The 20,199-nt window shown below is 42.1% G+C and overlaps 2 protein-coding genes across 2 annotated transcripts in view; one reads left to right on the top strand and one right to left on the bottom strand.

The window, feature by feature from the left end:
- Window positions 1–1,497: 1,497 nt before the first annotated feature.
- SCOC (short coiled-coil protein) lies at window positions 1,498–2,607 on the top strand. Its single transcript, XM_015411603.1, has 3 exons — window positions 1,498–1,561; window positions 1,641–1,724; window positions 2,465–2,607. Exons 1-3 carry the CDS (start codon window positions 1,543–1,545, stop codon window positions 2,605–2,607), a joined length of 246 nt encoding a protein of 81 aa, XP_015267089.1. The 5' UTR covers window positions 1,498–1,542.
- An 8,421-nt stretch (window positions 2,608–11,028) lies between these two features.
- Window positions 11,029–20,199, bottom strand: part of CLGN (calmegin) — a 49,420-nt gene continuing 40,249 nt past the window's right edge. Inside the window, exons 9-15 of the mRNA XM_015411594.1 lie at window positions 17,089–17,202; window positions 15,212–15,371; window positions 14,225–14,440; window positions 12,682–12,801; window positions 12,098–12,218; window positions 11,556–11,662; window positions 11,029–11,168 (exon numbers count right to left, since the gene is read on the bottom strand). Coding sequence (XP_015267080.1) covers window positions 11,088–11,168; window positions 11,556–11,662; window positions 12,098–12,218; window positions 12,682–12,801; window positions 14,225–14,440; window positions 15,212–15,371; window positions 17,089–17,202 — 919 coding nt within the window. The 3' untranslated portion in view covers window positions 11,029–11,087. The remainder of the gene's footprint in view (window positions 11,169–11,555; window positions 11,663–12,097; window positions 12,219–12,681; window positions 12,802–14,224; window positions 14,441–15,211; window positions 15,372–17,088; window positions 17,203–20,199) is intronic.

The following is a 20,199-nucleotide window of genomic DNA, read 5'->3' as shown; positions in this document are numbered from 1 at the left end:
CTCCCACTACCCTTCTTCCAACCCCTCCTGCACCCGCTGCCATGGCAGATGCAACCTGGCAAAACCCAGGAGCCCAACCCAAAGCCCGTAGAACCAGGAAGTCTCGGCTGATGTCTCCCCTCTCTTATTGGCCCTTTCATGTGGAGCAGCAAGCACATCCTGGCCACAACTGGTGCCTCCAAGATCCATCTCCCCTAAGCCCCGCCTCTTTGTCACGCCAGTTGTTTTTCAAGGCACAAGGCACACTGGTAGCTGGGCAAGGAAACTGTGCAGGCATACTAGTTTCCATGGACTACGCTAGGGTTGGGGTGTGAGGGCAACCTGTGAGAGTGAACACTTGTCATAAAGTGAAGGAGAAAGGGAAGCAGGGATGGATGCTTACACACGAGCTTCTCTTGCCTGGGGAGTCAGGTATGGAGTGCTGTCTTTGGGGAGGCTAGGCCACCAGTGCCAACATGTGCTGAGGGAGGTTTTATTCCTCTCTGGCTTCATTTTGGGGGTGATACAAAATCTTGCCAATTGGAGAGGCAGGAGATGCGCCTGGAAAGCTCTTCAGGGATGGGCATCTTTCCAGTAGCAAAGATAGCCAAATATTGCTATAATGGGAAATGGAAAATGAAGGAGCCCAGCACATCCACCCTGCATATGTAATCCCCAAGGGACCTTGATGTTACTTTCAATCATCCACATACCATGCATTCTTTCTAGAATTCCCCTTTCCTGTCAGATAATAGGAAATACCCCTCTTTAGAGTAGGAAGTTACTGCACTTGCAAGTAATTTGGGGTAAGCAAACTTCAAGGTATTACACTGAACAGCAGTATTTATTATTGCATTTATGTTCTACTTTTTTCTTCCACTTCACAGTGGTATATCAAATTGTTTCCAGGGGCCAACTAAACCGTGATCTGCTTAGCTAGGGCACGGTTGGTACCTTGGTAGTACCATTGTCAGAACTCCAGGACAACTTCTGGAATTAATGTGCAACAAGCTTCAGCAGGGACTGATTTATTTTAACCCTTAGCCAGCTTTCTACTTTTAATCCTTGCTTCTGGATATTGACCCAGTGAGCAGATTAATAGGATTAAAATTGATAAATTACTGGGATTTAAGAATATATGTTGTTTGTTCAAGGCATGTATCACTTTATGATTTACTAACGGCACTAAGAGAACAGTGTGAAGTGGTTATGGATGCCCATATGATCTGAATCAGCTGTTGTTGGAAAAAGGGCAGTGTGGAGTGTTTTGCCTTTAATTTCCTTTTATGAAAATTGTTTTATTTGCCAATTTGTCTCTGTCCTTAAAAGTGGCCTGCAACTAGATAAAACAAAACAAGGTTTCCCTGCAGTATTTCAAAGGTCCATGAGGTTGTTTAGTCTTGTGTGTTGGAGTCTGGATGACTGATGTAACCCAACCAAAAGATTAAACTAGGAAATCTTGGTCTGATAATATGCATGCCATTGATGGTGTTTTCCTCCCTTTAAACAGAGCACATCTCTGAAGTACAGGATTCAAGAGAGGAGAAGGTTCATTCAACCACGATGAATGCAGATATGGATGGTAGATGGCATTTTATTCCTTTTTTGTGTTCATTTATGACAATATTTAGCTGTTCTCAAGATTATCTGTTTCTTAATAGCTGTTGAGGCTGAAAATCAAGTGGAACTGGAAGAGAAAATGCGGCTTATTAATCAGGTTTTGGAACTGCAACATACACTTGAAGGTTAGTGGCTTTCACCCAGAAGGGTAACTTATTTACAAGCACTGTTAAAGATGCAGAGACAGCAGTCCTATACCCTGTTTAACCGGGTGAATGTCCAGACAGGCTAAGTGACTTCAGGTGTGAGTGGGGGTTGCACTCGTACAGACGCATTGACAATCTACAGGTTGGGTTGCCAATAACCTGGAAGAAAGTACCTGATCCCTTTAACAGAGGTATCAAGATTTTCCTTCAGGTTGTCGGTAACCCTGTCTGCAAGCCCCACTGCAGTTAAGGAAGATAAAACACCCCATTAGGACTCTTTCCATTTTACTCAGTATAACAACTGGTGTGGGTGCTATTGCATGAGCTTAGGTGGAGTTGGCAACTGATCACATTTATGCCCTGCAGAGTATGTTTCGCACGGGATTCTTTGAAGGCAGGATGACAAGCTTCATGGCTAAACAGGGATTTGAAGTTGGATTTCCTGCATCCACATGAAGTTTTGTGGTTTTGGATGCAGTGATGTATAGTTTGTCGCAAACGATAACAATACTAGCACTTATTATGTTAGATGATTAAATGGGTTTAGAATTGTTTTAATTGTTTTATTGTAACTTATGTGTTGATTCTTATGTAAGCCGCCCTGAGCTGGCCTTGGCTGGGAGGGTGGGGTAGAAATTTGATAGACAAATAAATAAATAAAATAAACCAAGGCAACACAGTAACTTAACACTGATTGCGGAACTCCTCTGTCCTTGCAGATCTGTCTGCCAGAGTTGATGCTGTTAAAGAAGAAAACCTGAAGCTGAAATCAGAAAACCAAGTTCTTGGACAATATATAGAAAATCTTATGTCTGCCTCTAGCATTTTCCAGACTACTGACACAAAAAGCAAACGAAAGTAAGGCATGGGTAATCAAATGTAGCATTGTATTGCTGCTGCTTTTGTTTTGTTTTGAATTGCATAGGCCACAGGAGTTAATATCCGAGTTTGTAGGATCACTGAATATTGAAAGATTTAATGGCAGTCCTAGACAGTTAAGATCACCATGAACAACTGGATTGTGCAAGTCTGTAGTGTTAGCTTTCGGCAATGTGCAAAGATAACAGTCAAAGAGAATATTTATTTTATAGTTTGTTTTGAAATTGAACTCTGCTTTTGTGAGAAGAAAACATGTTATACACTGCCAACTACTTTAAATATCTCAATTTTTACTGTGATACTATTCACTACCAAACTAAGAGTGTTGTGTAGAGTGGTATGAAAAAATCTTGTTTGGAATGAGCTATTTGCATGACTTTCTCTTGGCTCCAAAACAAAGGTAAAAAAAACACAAAAGGAAACATTTCTTCACACAGCATTTAGTTCATTTGTGGAACTCACTGCCACAGGATATGATCATGGCTGACAGCTTGAAAGTCTTTAAAAGGGGAGGGGAAAAATTAATGGATGATTGGCTATCAGTGGCTACTAATCATGATAGATAATCTACTTCCTCCAGTACCAGAGATAATATGCCTCTTTAAATCAGTTGCTGGAGAGTACAGGCAGGATGATGCTGTTGCAGTCTTCCTGCTTGTGGGCTTCCTAGAGGTAGCTGGTGGGCCATTGTGTGAGAATGCTGGACTAGGTGGGCCTGAGGTCTGATCCAGCATGGCTCTTATGTTCTCTTGTTCTGTCCTATGCCAAATGTATGTGCACACACTTCTCAATGCTCTTTCTCATTCTGGTAGGAAAAAGGCCTTTTTGGCTCATACTTTAAAGCGACAAAGATTTGGTAATATAGCATAATCTTTTCCAATTTTATGAAATCCAAAGACTTCAGAAAGGGTAAACTTTGGTTTTTAGAAAAGAAGACTGGGAAGATGTATTGGTCTCTGAGGGAGCAATTCTCTGACCTTTACAGTCTTTCCTTGTTAATATAATACTGGAGCATAGTTAAATATTATATTAACAAGGAAATTTATTTGCCAGTTATGTTTTAAAGAAGAGGAGATTGGATTTATATCCCACCCTCCACTGCCCAAAGGAGTCTCAGAGCGGCTTACAAACTCCTTTCCCTTCCCCTCCCCACAACAGACACCCTGTGAGGTAGGCGGGGCTGAGAGAGCTCTTGACAGAAACTGCTCTTTTTCAAGGACAGCTGTGCCAGAGCTTGTGACTGACCCAAGGTCACATCAGCAGGTGCAAGTGGAGGAGCTGGGGGGGGGGCTTGCTGCCGCCACCATTTGCGCTGGCTCCTGGGCTGCCAGAGTGGTGCTCTGGCGCGCTCTAGCCCCAAAAGATCCCTGGGCACCACTGCCATTGCCACCACACATCTGAGCAGTCACAGAGCTGGAAGGCAGAGTGAGCAGGTGGGGGACAGCGACCTCCCTTCTCCCCCCAACCTGTTCTTAGCCTTTCAGGGAAAAGGGGTCACAGGAGGACAAAAAGTGTCCCATGAAGGTTTTGGAAATAACCTATCAGGCCTTCCCCTCAGCCTTGACTGTTCTGTGGGAAACACAGGAAGGATGAGAACTAGATGTGGGGGGGGGATCTAAGAGAGCCAAATTGTACCTGTGCTCAGCTGATGAGGCTGGGCCTATCGGGAGGTGCTTAAAAACCTTATTGATTTACAAGGAAGATGACTTGTCTCCTAAAGTGCTATATATACAAAAAGTAACTTAGTACGGAAATGTAAAATTACCCACCCCCCCATAGTACTTCTTGGGGGGAAACCCTGTGTCTTACATATGATTAAATATTTATTGGGGCTTTTGTTGGTTCCCCTGTAAATAAATTGCTGTCACTGCTAGGAATTAATTGCTTTTGTTTGTATTTTGAATTAAAAAATAATATAATTAATTGGGTTTGTCTGCGTCCTTTTATAAAGCTTATGCTTCTGGTACCTGTCATGAAGTTTTATGGTACACAGGGTCCGGCTGGCACAGTGACATTTATGTCAGATCTGGCCTTGTAACAAATGAGTTCAACATGTCTGCACTAATTAGAAGAGGATACAAGTGAAATCCCACAAGGGATTGCAGAGGCAGTAATAGGTTTTTCTGCTGCCCATATCTCCCCCTTGCTCAACCTCCTTTGAATCTTGCAAGCCCAAGAGGACCACTTGAAAGTGTCTAAATACTCATGCAACCAGCCCAAAGGGCTTTGGATTGCTAGAGGGGGAAGTATGTGACATCATCCTCGGAGAGGATTGGCTTAGTATGACAAAAATGTGGCTGGATGAGTTAGATATCATGATCTTACATAATTGCAGCAGTACACCCTGAAGTAAAGAGTTTGCATTCCCCCCCCCCCCAATTCTCAGTACAAAAAGTGGTCAGAACTGATTGTGCATTTCTCAAGTTGGGTTCCAGGGAATTTGTAGCTTCTATTGTTGTGTAGTCTGCCTATCTCACTACTGAGCCACTGGATGAGCTGGTGGAAGTAGTCATTAGCCTGTGCTGAAGATTCCCAGACCTTTCATAGCTGCCACAGAGCTGTCCCACACCATCATGAACCCAGCACAAGGTTGCACATTGAATTCAATTTTTTTGTACTAAGAGCCTAGTGGTCTGGTGAATGGACATGATATTCAACTTGTGTTGTGGTCTATCTGTTGAAGGCACACGTGGTTCCAGTGTGCCCCTTTGCAAGCATCATGGACCAGTTAGAATGGTCTGCCCCTGGACGCTAATGGGAGATTCTGAGAGCTTAACTGGCAATTGTCAGAGCTGGACTGTTGACAGGATCATCTCTCTGCCTAGGAGTCCTTTTCCAACAGTATTTTACCTCCTTCGCTTTCTGCAGAGCAGGAGACCTGAAGCAAATGGGGGAGATACTTAGGACACTACGGCACACTTGAAAGTCTGAGAGATGCTATTAATAGCATAAAGAAGCAACACTTCTCCATTACCACTATGTCAGCTGAACTGCAGCCAGCTCGATTATTTAAGATGAACAGGCAGCTGACAATTCCTGGTTTTGAGACAGAAAATGACAGTAATTCAGTTATCAGCTTTAATGGTCTTGCATGATTATTTGCTGGTTAGATATATTGGCACTGTTCTGACTTGGATGCCAGTTTCAGTGCAGATGTAGTAGTAGTGGTGTCAAGTGTCCTATATGGTCATTCTATTGACAACTTTGGCATGGTATCTGTAAATTATGTTGATAGTATCTTTGGGTAGTGCAAGGCAAAATCTACCAGACAAGAGGTTAAGACAGAAATGTCATTAATAGTTGTCTAAGACCACTGACAGAAGCTCTAACCTGAATGCTGCTGAGAAAGTTCTCCCTTGATTAAGGTGGTTTTCATTCAGGGACAACTTGTGTGGTTTCCCCATTGCTGGGGTGGCTGCTTATAAAGTGCAGTTGAAACAGAGCTTCCACATGGTAGGTTTCCCTGAAGTTTCTTTGCCACAGTTTTCCAGCAGCAGCCATCTCCCCTCCTCTCTTTAAACAATTGTTATATTGATAAGATATTCAGTTGCCAATGTGTAACAGGGTTCTCTGAATTCCCAGTTTTCGTTTCTTTAAAAAGTATGTAGCTTCTTTTATTCCAGAGATGTAAGGGGAAAGGGAAGGCACTTGAAAGGAAGGGGGCAGAGACTTTTTAAAAATGAAAGTTGGGAATTCAGAGAACCTGTTACACATATTGTTAACTGAAAAAACAAATTTCATTACCATTTTTTAAAAAGCCCCCTAGTGGCAGTAGGAAGAAACAGCCACCCAAGAGACTTTCAAGGAAACCTTTCCTTCAAGATCTGCTGCAATCTTTCTGAAAACATTGCAACAAAGCAGGTTTGAGAAAGATTGGAGAAAAGCTGGGGAAAGCTTTGGAGATAGGCCCTTTCTGCACGGACAGCTTGCTCCAGAGAATCTGAGAAGTCAGGTCTTAAGGGTTGACTTCACAGTTGCACGCATTTCCTCTGCACTGTTTCCCCCCCCCTCCAGTTTATTTATTTGTGTATTCTGTATGCATTCTGCATCTACAAACAAAACCTAATTTTTTGAGCTAACTGGCTGCCAACCCCTCCCTCCCTCTGTGATTCTGCAAAAAGAAAGGGAAGGGAGGGGAAAATCCAGGCCCACATGCGCAAGGCTGACACATTTGGGAGCAGGGAATCCTCTAGTCCTTTATATTTACTGATTCCTTCTTATGCTCTTTCTGGCTTTTTAAAAGTTTGCCTGAGCAGGAGGACACATCCTCTTTTGTCTTTGGAGAAGGAGGGAAAGAAAACAGAACAAGGAATGAGCATAAACTTAAACAGAGAGAGGCGAAAAGGGGCAGTGGGCAGCACTTAAACACCCACAGAAACAATTCTACTTTAGAAAGGATTAGCAATTTGAAAGCGGGTGAGAACAAAGAATCACAACAAGAGGAGTTTGGGTAGCTGTGGGACAACAGTGTGCCGGAAGCAGTCTGAATACAGATACCTATAAAACAAATGCAGAAACAAGAGAAAGCCCTGAGATTAAGTGAAAGCAGGAGGGAATGCTGAACGGAAGAATAGGATGCACTCAAAAACCGAGGCAAAACATGGGTGCAGAAAGGGCTGTAGACAAATACAGCATAATGCTGCAAGGAAACAAGGTGGGGGATACCCACTTCCCAACCACATTGAGTCTGAGATAGATAACCCATGTGGAAATGGCCAAAGCTAACCATAGGCCAGTCTCCAATTTGCTTTTCTTGGAGAAATGGAGCAGCTTCTAGGGTTCCCTGAATCAGACACTTCCTTTTGAATCCCTCTTCAGTCTTTAGACTTGGCTACAGGACAGACAACTTCAGTAGGTCTGATTTATGAATTCATTTGGCAAATACAGACAATGCTTCTGATCTAGTGTTTCTTGAAAATAGTCTTTGATAGAGTCAGGGTTTACTATTCTGCAGAGAAATTGCTGGAAGGCTGGGGGTAGGAATTGAAGGATTAGCACAGGGGTGGCCAAACTGTGGCTTGGGAGCCACACGCTGCTTTTTCACACATATTGTGTGGCTCTCAGCAGCACAGCTGGGGAAGCAAAGGAGAGGTATGCCTCCGGAATCGGTCTTCCCTTCCCCAGCCGGTGTTCCACTCTCTGGTTAGGCTCAAGGTGGTGGTGGGGGGGAAGAGCAGAGAAAGAAAGTTACTTTAACTTTAAATGCGTTCTCAAAGACCCCCCCCTACCAGCTGGCTTCTAGAAGGCATTTGTCTCTTTAAATCCCTTCTCCAAGCCACCTATTTGCTTCCCTTCCCTCTCTTTCTCCCTCCCCCTTCCCCCCATCTATTTGCTTTCTTTCCACCTTTCTTTCTCTTCCTTCCTTCCTCTCTCTTCCTCCCCCCGTCCCTCCCCCCATCTATTTGCTTTCTCTCTCTCACTTTCATTCCTTCCACCTCTTTTATTCTTTCTTTCCACCTCTCTCTCTTAGACAAATAAATATCATTAGCAAACAAATAAATATAATTGGACAAATAAATATTATTATCAATACCTGTTTTTACTTCTTTTGTTTGTATCTTTGGCAGTCCCAAAAAGCAATTTTTCATATTTTTCAGTAAAATGTGTATAATACTTGTTCATGCCTTGTGGCTCTCAAACATCTGACGTTTATTCTATGTGGCTCTTACATTTAAGCAAGTTTGGCCACCCCAAATTAGCACTTCAGTTTCATAAGACCTTAAGTGACCATACGCAGAAAGTGCTGCCTGGGGGTTATAATGGGTTGTTCCCATGCTTTTTAAATATTTAGACCATTAAATGTGATCACCCAAAACTTTATAAAGTGTGATATCATCAGCTTTACTATTTCTACAGTAAGTAGCCTAGTGCTGCTGCTCTATTTGTCCTGGCCAAGAAACAATGTCAGCAGAATGGATCTCCAGCCTTATCAAGCAGGAAAATTGTCTTCTGTTACTTGCTCAGTAACCATAAGAACTATTACAACAGGATTTATACATGGTTGCCCTTGAAAACAAACAGGAAACTTCGATTTGTTCAACATGCAGCAGGCTATTATGCCCATTTTAAGAAATCTACATTGGCTACTATTGTTTTGTTCATTCATCGTGATGGTTCTTATCTTTGAAGCCTTTCGTGACCTGCCTATCTAGAGGGCCATGCAGCAACCCATCCTGACAGCAATACCTTTTTGCCATCCCCTCTGGCAAAACCATTAAATGGCTGTGTTGAACCTTCTGGGCCAAATCACTAATACTGGAACATACAGTGAAACAAACCTATGCAGTAGTAGTCGAGGGAAGCTAGAAGAAATTTTTTATGAAAGAGTGCTGTACGTCAGCTTAGGTTCGCTGTTGAAGAGACAAGCAGAGGAAGTTTAAAATAGATAAAGTTTTACTGTTAATATGCAGAATTATTACACAGTGCTACACATTATTGGTAACTAGTATGGAGTGCACACCTATGGGGCTGGATCCAACAGAGGATTTTTGCAGGCAGGCAGGATTTCTACATGGTTTGGATCCAACAATGTGATCTCCTTTTACATAAGAGTATTCACCATCCCGGAGCTGCGTTGGCTCAAGTGGTTAAGACGCTGAACTGCAGGCTGTGGAAGATCAGTAGTTCAGCAGTTCGAGACCCGGGTGCCACATTATGGAGTGAGCTCCCATCTCTAGTTCCAGCTCCTGCCAACCTAGCAGTTCGAAAGCAAGAAATTGCAAGTAGATAAATAGGTACCACTTCGGTGGGAAGGTAACAGCGTTCGGTGGGCCTTGGTGTTTAGTCATGCCGGCCACATGACCACGGAAACGTCTTTGGACAGCGCTGGCTCTTCGGCTTGGAAACGGAGATGAGCCCCGCAACCCTAGAGTCGGATTCGACTGGCTTTCGAGCAAGGGAACCTTTACCTTTATTCACCATCCCAGAAAACAGTGCCTGTAAGAAAAGAGCTGCAGTGATGATTGAAAAGAACACCAGATATGTCCAGCCTGCTAGGAGGTAGTGACATTTTCGCTTTTTGAGTTGATGCTTAAGAGTTTTCAGTAGAGCTCATTCTCCAATACAGCTCTGCCTGAGTATCTGGGGTTCTGTTTTGACCTTTCCCTATTCAAGGAAGTGGACCCAGCTCATCCAGGAGCAGAAAGAATATAGTTCAGCTTTGCAGCTAGTCACCAATACTAAAGTCCCCAATCTCCTTTACTACAGAAACCAAGGTTTGGCAATACTGTTGTGGTTGCCTAGAAACCCACACAATGGCTCCTGAGATTTCAGGGCATCCATTTCTTAAAGGTACAACTATTGCTGGGGGGCTTAACCCTCCAAAAGTTGTTTTTATTATATATATTTTTTCCTCAGGTTTATAGAAGTATCTGTCTTGTCTGTTCATAACCCCAGTCTCTGGATGCAAGTATCCACAGATGGGGCCATGCTGGGAATGAAGACATATTGATGATAGAACTGATTGTATTTCATGGCCATTTTACACATGACACCAAGGCAAACCCAAATGTTGTTATCAAGCTTGGTGAAGCATCATTTCCTAGCTCACCCTGCTCCACTGGCTTGAACTTTCACAGTTCACAATTGAGTCCTACCCCCCAGTGTGTGAATCCCTGCATTAACTTGATTTTAAAACCAATTATGTTTACTGTTTTCTAATTAAACTAATATTTACAGTCAAATAAAATTTAGTTTAAGCAGAACATATTATATTAAATATTTTATTCAGGAGGCAATGTACACTTAGCAAATATTTTGTAAACAGGTTGTGCCATTTTGGCTTAAAACATAAAAACTATAAAAATGTGAAAAAGTCTCCTGTACACCGTTTTACTTCAATATAGTCAACATTTTTGTAATTAAATGTAAAACATGCTATTCTATCAGTTATAATCAAGGACAACCTGGTTCTCTGTAAAACAAAAACAGCAACTGTAACAAATGTCAAAAACCAACACTTAACAAATAAGCAGACATTACAGTAAAAAAGTTGATGTAATTGAATGGCCAAAACACAGTTATTGCATTCAGCACAGGTAGTTGCTTATCCTCAGCTTGGGGTGGGGGTGGGGCTCTAGTGGAAGCTGCAACTGTTTATTCCTTTTAATCTGAGGTATAAACAGTTTACTTGTGCTAAAGTTGCACAAAATATTAGAAGAGCTTTTTAAGGGTAATATTTGGAGTAAAAAATGTTTAACTTCAAAGACTTATAGTAAATCAGTCATATCACCATTTTCCTTTTATTCTATTAAATAAAGCAACATACAACTTAAGCATAAGTTTCCCTTAAAAAAAACACTGACAAGAGTAGGAGGGACTGAACCGGAAACTGGACACAGGAGACTAAATATTGGAGTTTGGTTTTTATTTGAATTTAAGACTCAACAACCTGCATGCTGTTGGGTAAACCAGAATAGCGTGGCTATGTTATGTAACCAGGAATCAATACTAGCTGGAAATAATTTAGTCTTTCCGTACTCTTCTTTTGCGTACTGATTTTGCTGGGCCATCACCAGACCCTGTGCTTTCATCTGCTTCTTTCATCTGTGAGAAAAGAGATTTAATCAAAGGAGCTGTACAAAATACACTACGATAGAAGTGGGGGTCCTTTTAGGAACTTGTGGTTGAGAAGAGATCTAGTACCTGCATCTTTTTTGCCTTTGAACTTGCCTTTCTCCACCTCCTCCTCCAGCTTCTTTGCCACCAATTTTCTTCCCCCTTCTCCACCTCTCTTCCAGCCTTATTTTCTTACCCCACCCTAGTCAGCTTCTTCCTGTCATGGTTGGTTCACCAGTTTATAGGATTTGTTACACCCCCTCCTCAAATGGCACAAGTGCAAACATCAATTCAGAAGTTCAGTATTATGATCCTTGTTTGGCAGAAATGACATGCTTGCATTCTTAATAAGCCATTTTGTAGACGAAACCTCACCTCATCCTCCGAGCCAGATTTATTTGATTTACTGCTCTCTTCTTCACGACTTCCTTGAGCAGTTTCATTTTCCTCTTCAGAATCTTCATCTTCACCACCTTCATCTTCTAAGATGAAAGTCAACCATTAATAAGCTTGATTATGCTTAAGGTAATATTGAAATCTAGCAAGAGAACAATTAGCAAGCCTACTGCTAGCTTTCTCTAAACATACATTACTCTGGAGAAAGTTCCGAGGTCTGATTGTGCACACCGAAGAGACACCACAACAAACTGAGAGGCTTTCCCCAACACTATCTTCATTATTAATGTACCAGACTATTACAAGTACCCATACAGTGACAATGACAGCTGCATACTAGAAGGTGGAGCTCAGTTAGCAACTCTATGGAGGATCCTTTGGGCTATTCTAGTATCATTGATCTTGGTTTTTCAGTCTATATTGTACTACAAATCTTTATAATGGCTATTCTCAACCTATCAAGAAAAGTCATCCCTTTTAATTAGTAGCCAAAATGTACTGGATCTCCTTACCACCATCACCAGCATTGTCATTTAGTCCTTCTAGTTCTTCATCCTGTCCTTGTATCTCTTGTTCTAATTCACCTTTTGTAACTGGCTTGGCACCATCTGTTTTTTTGTACTCCAAATCTTCATCTACTTTCTAAAACAAAAGGACAACTATGCAAAAAGCTGATAAGTATTTATAAAACAGTAAAGTAAGGTTGGCCTCCCTTCACAGACCCACCCAATCCAATGGATTTTTAGAAGAGGAGACTCAAGGGCATCTCAGAGCGGTTTACAAATTTCTTTCCCTCGCCCCCCCCCCACAACAGACACCCTGTGAGGTAGGTGGGGCTGAGAGAGCTCTGACAGAAACTGCTCTTTTCCCCCTTGCAACTCCACTTGCACCTGCTGATGTGACCTTGGGTCAGTCACAAGCTCTGGCACAGCTGGCCTTGAGAAAGAGCAATTTCTGTCAGAGTTCTCTCGGCCCCACCCGATTCTCCCAGATTAGAGTCCACGCACTTAACCACTACACCAAACTGGCTCCAAGACTGAAGAGATCTGAGATAAAGCACATTCCTTATTCTAAAACTAAAGAAATAAGGATATCACTTACATACCTTGGATGGCCAACAAAATAATATGCCCAACCCTACAGGTACTGCTAAAGTCAAGATGTAAAGTATCCAAAGCCATGGTCGCTCTTCTGCAGCAGCTATGAGCTGACTAAACATACCAGGCTAAAGAGAAGGGAGGAAAAACATATACTTAGGGCTTAACAAGTTTTGCTAGAAACATTTAACTTTAAAATGTAGGTTTTATATATTATATGAAATTTAGGACTGGACCAAAGGAACTGTGAGTAGAGATAGATGTGCTGTCCCCCAAGTTCTCATTAACAGTAGTAGTCTGATGTTTCATAATAAGCTGTAGAACAAGTAAAGAATCCCATGTGAACAGAAGATGCCTTCTGTGGAAAAACAGCTTTGGATCCAACCCACTGGTTGCATCTATATGATGTCTCCTTATACTTACTACAGTGAATAAGCTAAAGGCTGAGCATGTGGGTAAAAAAGGACAGCTCTTTTGCAACATCTAGAACTGTCTACAAAGCTCTGTCTATGGCTCATACAAGTCCAATGTTATGTATAAATTCCAGAGACCCCAAAGAGTAAAGACAGTAATGCATCAATGCAAAGACTAACAACAGTTATGAAATGTTTTGCATACAGAATGAGATAAATTATATTTTGAGACACACTTTACACAAACATTGGTGGTCTTAACATAATTTTCATTTCAAGTATTTATACACTGCTTTTCTCCCCAATAGGGACCCCAAAGCAACTTACAACATAGTTATCCTCTCTTCCATTTTACCCTCACAACAACCACCCTATGAGGTAGGCTATGCTGTGTGTGTGTTACTAGTCCTCACCCAGTGAGATTCCATAGCAAAGTAGGGATTCAACCCTGGATCTCCCAGCTGGTGTTTCCTATAGGGAGGGCTCTGTTCCATGTTAGGTTCCCTACATTTTCTGACCAAGTTTCAGCAATATTCCTGAAAGCATGCTGAAGGAATGGCATGGGAGAAAGGGCATGGATACAAGCAATGGATAAGAGAACAGTAGAAACTATGCTGGGCATTGAAACTGCCTTTTTAGCACTAACCCACCCCCAAAACATTTTATTTAATGAACAATTAACTAACACAACTTACACGGCAGTAACTATCATGCAACTAAACCACCACTTCAAGAAGGTTTTTCAAAGATGTATGTAAAAATCAGCACAACTAAGAAACAGCTGCCCTGACCTTGTTGGCCCAGACCTCAGATCTCATAAGTTAAGCAGGGTCTGGCCCAGACCTCAGATCTTATAAGTTACCAGGGTCTGCCCCTGTTTTGTAATTGCATGGAAGACCACCAAGGAATTCAGGGTTGCTATGCAGAGGAAGGCAATGGCAAATCATGCCTGTTAGTCTCATGCCTTGAAAACCCTACTGGGTTGTCTTAAGTCGGCTGTGACTTGACGGCACTTTATATATGCACAAGAAACAGCAAACATTGAATTGACTAGAGCTTGGGAAACTTCAATAGTTTTCAGAAACAGGAAATTGCTTGCAGGAGCATGTGTTGTGGGCACAAAATAGTGAATTCTTACTTCATTAGCACTTGCAACCAATTTTTTCAGTCCCCAGCCATCTGCTGCCCATCGATCAGCTACTTCATTGTCCGAACAGATGATGAAATTATCAAAGTAAATATCAGATGTCATAGACCAAAGTTCTAAGCCAATAGCACTGACAGGAGTCATCTGAAAAGGATGAGGATCCTCAAAATAATCAGGGTTAGGGATTTTCTGAGGGCTCCATATTCCCTGTAAAAGAACAACATATATCCTATAACATTGACATTTCCTATTAATGTGCCAGTAAAATTTTAATTCATGTTAAATGAATTATTTCAAGAAAAAAATATCCCACTGCTCAGCTGTTTCAGGCTCTAAACAGCTGAGCCATGCACAGCAAACCTCCCTTGGGTTCTGTTTCGAGCCACTTAAACCAAACAGCTGAGCAGCACCCCGCTGCTTAGCTGTTTGCTTTAAATGGCTCCAGGCCAATGGTCTGCTGCTCAGGTGTTTGCTTTAAATGGCTTGGAGCAATTTAAACCCCTCCTCCCCATGAAAAGAGGTGGAAAACAGAAAGCAGGGGTCACAAATCCATACGAACTGGTTGGGTTTGCAAACCAAACTCCTGGTTCTGTTCGTGCTCATCCCTAGTTACAACATGGTCCATTTCTCCTCCATTTTCTCCTCCCAACAACCCTGTGAGGTACCTTAGGCTGCCAGTGTGTGACTGGCCCTCAACCAGTGAGTTTCCGTGGCAGAGAGGAAATCTGAAACCTGGGTCCCTCAGATCCTAGTCTGAAACTCTAGCTACTACACCACATTATGCACACATCCCATTTTACCACTACAGTCCTGACCAAGAGCATTTCCTTCTAACAAATCCAATCACTTACCTCCTGCTACTCCTACCATGCAGTTTTTAAAAGTTTAATGTGACAGGGTAGTAATTAAGTCTATTAAAAGGCCAGTTCTAGATTCCAGTAAAGGATCTGGACAGGCTAGATAACCTGATGCTATTACCTGATAATTAGGATTGTCTATCATGGGTGGTTTCCATTTTCCTTTATAGTTTGGATTGCTTATCAGGGGGCGTACCCATTCTCCACAGCCAGATACACTCTTGTCACATTTTGGATTAGGAATCTGTGGGGCTTCCCATTCACCATCCATTTCCTCATCCCTATAAATGATTAAACAAATACTTTAAACTCCATCATGTAACTTGGTATGTTTACACTTTTCCTTATAAGTCCGCTTTTTATTTATCCATGTCACAAATTATTATATTATTAAGATAAGCTTTCACTAAAAAGAAATAATCTCCTAAATTTCAAGATAAAATGTAGCAAGGCTGAAAAGTGTAGTAAGCTAACAAACAGAACATCAAACTAACCACTTCTCTAGGTGTTCATGTAGCCAAGTTCCACATATACGATGTCATATTAAGCAAGAACTTCTTTTGGATATTACATATACCCAAATATACACACACACACACACACACACACACACACAAATATATATATACATATATATTAGTTGTACCTTCCAACATTTGGTGCCGGCTCAGTCAGTGAATAGCCTGCCCAGTCAGTGAAGAGCCTGGGCGTAACGCTGGATACATCCTAATTTATGGAGGCCCAGGTTGCTGCAGTGACCAGATCTGCATTCTTCCATCTTAGGCAGATCAGGCTACTGAAGCCCCATTTCTGCCCCCAGGACTTAGCTACAGTGACCCATGCAATGTTCACTTCCAGGCTTGATTACTGCAACTCGCTCTAAGCAGGCTTACCCCTGAAGCTGATCTGAAAATCACAGCTGGTACAAAATGCAGCGGCGCACCTGCTGACGTCGATGCCTGTGCGGGCTCATATTCGGCATGTGCTTTGTCAGCTGCACTGGTTGCCGGTTGAGTACCGGATCCGCTTCAAGGTGTTGGTAATCATCTTTAAAGCCTTATACAGCCTGGGACCAACATACCTAAGGGACCGCCTCTTCCCATACACACCTCGAAGAGCGTTACACTCTGAGAGTCAACATCTCCTGGTGATCCCTGGCCCAAAGGATGTCCGCCTAGCCTCGACCAGGGCCAGGGCTTTTTCTGCCCTGGCTCCCACCTGGTGGAACATGCTCCCTACTGAGATCAGGGCCCTGCAGGATCTTATTCAATTCCATAGGGTCTGCAAGACGGAGCTGTTCCGCCAGGCTTTTGGCTGAGGCGGCAGGCATCCACACATGGCCTCTCCGAGGTTGCTGTCTCCCACTCACTGATAACTGGCCATACCTACCTACATCAATGGGCCAGACTCTCCCTACAGCAAGCTATGATTATTGATTTTATATGCTTATAATGTGTTTTAAAATTTTATTGCATTTATGTAAATGTTGCAACCCGCCCCGAGCCCGTTTACGGGATGGGCGGGATACAAATGTGAAAAATAAATAAAAAATACTAAAATTACCATGTCAGTTTCCTAAATGCCAAGAGCTTCAACCATACTAATGTGCACTATCACACAAGGTGGCATCTCACAAAATGGAGCAAGTGGAAGAGACCCTCATGCTTTATGTTTCCACCCTTCCTCTATTGCAGTATATATTTATGTGAACCATGTCTTGAACAGACCAACTACACAATTACATTTGAAGCACAACCTGGTAAAATACTCTAGAACACAACTGCTAAAAATAATGCTTTAACTTTCATATAAATGTTTTAATAAGATTCTGTATTTATTTAAAAACATATTCTACTCTTTCCACCAACTTGGCTTCAAGTTCACTTAGACATTTTAGCAATATAAACAGATAAGTTATTTCGCTACATTTTAATGATCTGGAACTTTAATTTCCACAGAGTCTGTTCAAGACAACGAAACAACAAAAGACATTCCTACCAATCCTCTGGCTTTTTGGCATTGGAATCTGGAATGTATTCTGGTTCATCATCGAGCCAATCTTCAGGTTTAACAGCATCAGGATCTTCTATGTTGGGAGGCTCATCTTCATTCCTTAAATTAGATACCAATATTACCAGAGGATGGACAATACAGCAGCAGGGTAGATGAAGACAAAGCATAGTTGTAAGGTCACTGGGCATTATATATTCCCACTTTTTTCCCCTTTGCAACATCTTTACTTCCACTGCATATCTAACAGTTTGATAAAGTATCCTCAGCTGAGCTACTGGGAGATAATCTGTATTTAAACAAAAACAGTGGGTGCATGGGAAAACACATTTTTGGAATGGTGAACCAAAAGAGGAACATGCACTCCAAGTACGACTTAAATGGGGGCGTGGAATTAAAAGTGAACCTATACCATAAGAAATCCCACCCCTCAACAAATTGTAACCTACAGTTCCAACTCTACAACTAATATTACTCATAGATAGATAGTACATACATCAATAGAAACAAAACACCAGTCCAGTACACTGAGTTTCCCCTCAGCATGCCTTCAGCCTTACATCTTAAAAACATTAACCTAAAAATCTTCATTTTGGTCATGTTTATGTTAGCTGCAAGGTTGTACAGCTAAGTGGGCTGTTTTGGGTTCTGTAGCAGTTCTTTTGTTCAAGGGGGGGGGGTGCCCCCTTTCCTGCCCAAGATTAATATTCAAGAAAGCCACATCCACTGAAGAGCACTTGTAGAGAAAGTGCACTGGCCTATCATTTATAGAAAATTTAGACATGATTTTAAAGGGCCTTCTTTTGTCTCCCTCTGTAAGCTGGCTATTTAGGGGAACACAAATAAGAACAATGGTCTCACAGTGAAAGTGTTTGAGAGAAACTGCCATCTTGTTTAACAGAGCCAGTCTTCAAGCCTGCTTTTTAATAATCTTTAAATACTGCTGAATCAAAATGTTAGAAATGTATTTTATTGATGCAAATTGCATAAGCTGATGTTTTATAAGCTGTTATGTACCATAGTATATAAGATGTTTGTTTTATGGTAATTCAAAGGGAAGAATTACCCATATAACAATTGTAGTTTTTCAAATAAATTTCGAGCATGAAGACCCAAGAAGGGAGGGAGCTACAGAATGCAATAGAACAATAAGCTTGTGTAGAGCTGACCATTATTGAGTAGGCCAAAACATGAAGGCCAAATATGTTGCCAGTCGGAGTCTTCTAAGATGCATATAATTATAAATGGAACATTTGTGGTCAGGTAGCAATGAGTCTTTGTTCCACAATTATAACAAACAAAGAACATTTTAGGGAGCTATGCAGACATGAGAGCACCCTTCATAAAGTAAGAGATCTCTTTGCTTGGCATAACAGCAATAATGTACATGGAGTTTTCTTATGTGTCCATGTTTCAAATGAATGTCTGAAAATGTCCGAGAACATAAGTTTGCAACATCTATTAAAAGCTGTATTTAATAAATGTGATGACAACTTGGTTTGTACGTGCAAACCTTTTTGTGCATGTCTGAAAATCCTGGACAAAGATTACAGGTACGCATGCTCCATACCTTAACAAAGAGAACTCAACTGAGCATGCTTGGCCAGTGTCATAGGGGAGGTCTTTATATGTCATAATTGGGAGGATCAACAAATGGGATAAAAGATGTGTTCACATGTGATGCCACTGAACTCCTAGGCCTGATTCCAGGAGTTGGGGAGTTCCCTTTTTCCGGAATAAAGTTTGGCTAATCTTCTCTACTTGGACTCCAACTGTGTGCTTCATTATTGAGACTGAACACATGGGACACAAATTTGTGTAACACACTCAATTCAATTTAAAAATTAGATATGATTCACAGTAAACAAATACAAGACTTTTAAAACGTGCACAATTCTTACGGAGTTAAATTCAAGGGCCAGATTCTCTGGCAACTATGTACACAAACCTAGAAACTATACTTGATTATTTGAAACATAAATCAAGAACACTTTTCTCTGTACATTCTACCATCTTCAAGTTTAAATATATTAAATGTTAAAGAGACATCATTCAATTAAAGATTTTTTTTAAGGGAAGAACCTCCAAAAGAAAATGGCTTTATCCCCAGAAGAGGGCAAACACACTCAAGTGCTCTCCCTCTAAATAAGAGAAAAAACAGGTTGCTTACCAGTAACTGGTGATCTTCGAGTGGTCATCTGTGCATTCACACCAATGGGTTTAGTGCGCCTGCGCTGACCCGACCGGTGCTGTAGCAAGCTATGTTTCAAAGGATTTTCGCGCGAGTCCCACTGAGCATGCGCAGGAACCCCAGCGCGCATGCTCAGAGGGGACGGGCGCGGAGATCCCGCCAGTTCCTTCAAAGCACCGCCGCCAATCAACACCTATCAAAAAATCAGGAGCTGACAGCAGAGGGGAAGGAGGGCGGGCGGTGTGAATGCACAGATGACCACTCGAAGATCACCAGTTACTGGTAAGCAACCTGTTTATCTTCTTCGTGGTCTCTGTGCTTCACACCAATGGGAGACTAGCGAGCCATATCCTACCTGGAGGAGGGTGCTGGCAGGATGTTCATCGCTGGGCTGAAGACAAAACGTGACGGCCGATGCTGTCATTGGTGCGTCGGACGTCGAGGGCGTAGTGCCTGATAAATGTATTGGGCGTAGCCCACGTGGCAGCTTTGCAGATGTCATGTATTGGCACACCTTTCAGAAAAGCCGTAGATGTCGCGAGAGCCCTAGTGGAGTGAGCTCTGATGGGACCAGGCAACGGCTGTTTTGCCAGGAGGTAGCAAAGACGAACCAATTCCACTATCCACTTGGATAGACGCTGGGCTGTTATACGAGTCCCCAGGCGAGGTGATGCATATGAAAGGAATAGATGGGGATCTTTCCTAGTTGGATGTGTCCTTTTCAGGTAGAACAAGAGAGCCCTCTTGACATCCAGTGTATGCAGTAATCTATCCTCAGCAGATACTGGATTTGGAAAGAAAGTCGGCAAGAAGACTTCAGCTTGCAGATGGAATTCAGAAATTACCTTAGGCAGGAACGAAATGTCCGGCACCAATCGGATTCCGTCAGGAAGTACGGAAAGGTAAGG

The sequence above is a fragment of the Gekko japonicus genome, unplaced genomic scaffold (genome assembly GCF_001447785.1).
Source record: "Gekko japonicus isolate JY-2015 unplaced genomic scaffold, Gekko_japonicus_V1.1 scaffold11, whole genome shotgun sequence".
Classification (NCBI taxonomy): domain Eukaryota; kingdom Metazoa; phylum Chordata; class Lepidosauria; order Squamata; family Gekkonidae; genus Gekko; species Gekko japonicus.
This window is presented reverse-complemented; position numbering and strand designations above follow the sequence as displayed.

What these genes read in the sequence shown, in the direction of transcription:
- SCOC (XM_015411603.1), top strand. An exon ending in ACTGCAACATACACTTGAAG is followed by an intron (nt 1,725 to 2,464) that starts GTTAGTGGCTTT and finishes CTGTCCTTGCAG; the next exon opens with ATCTGTCTGCCAGAGTTGAT.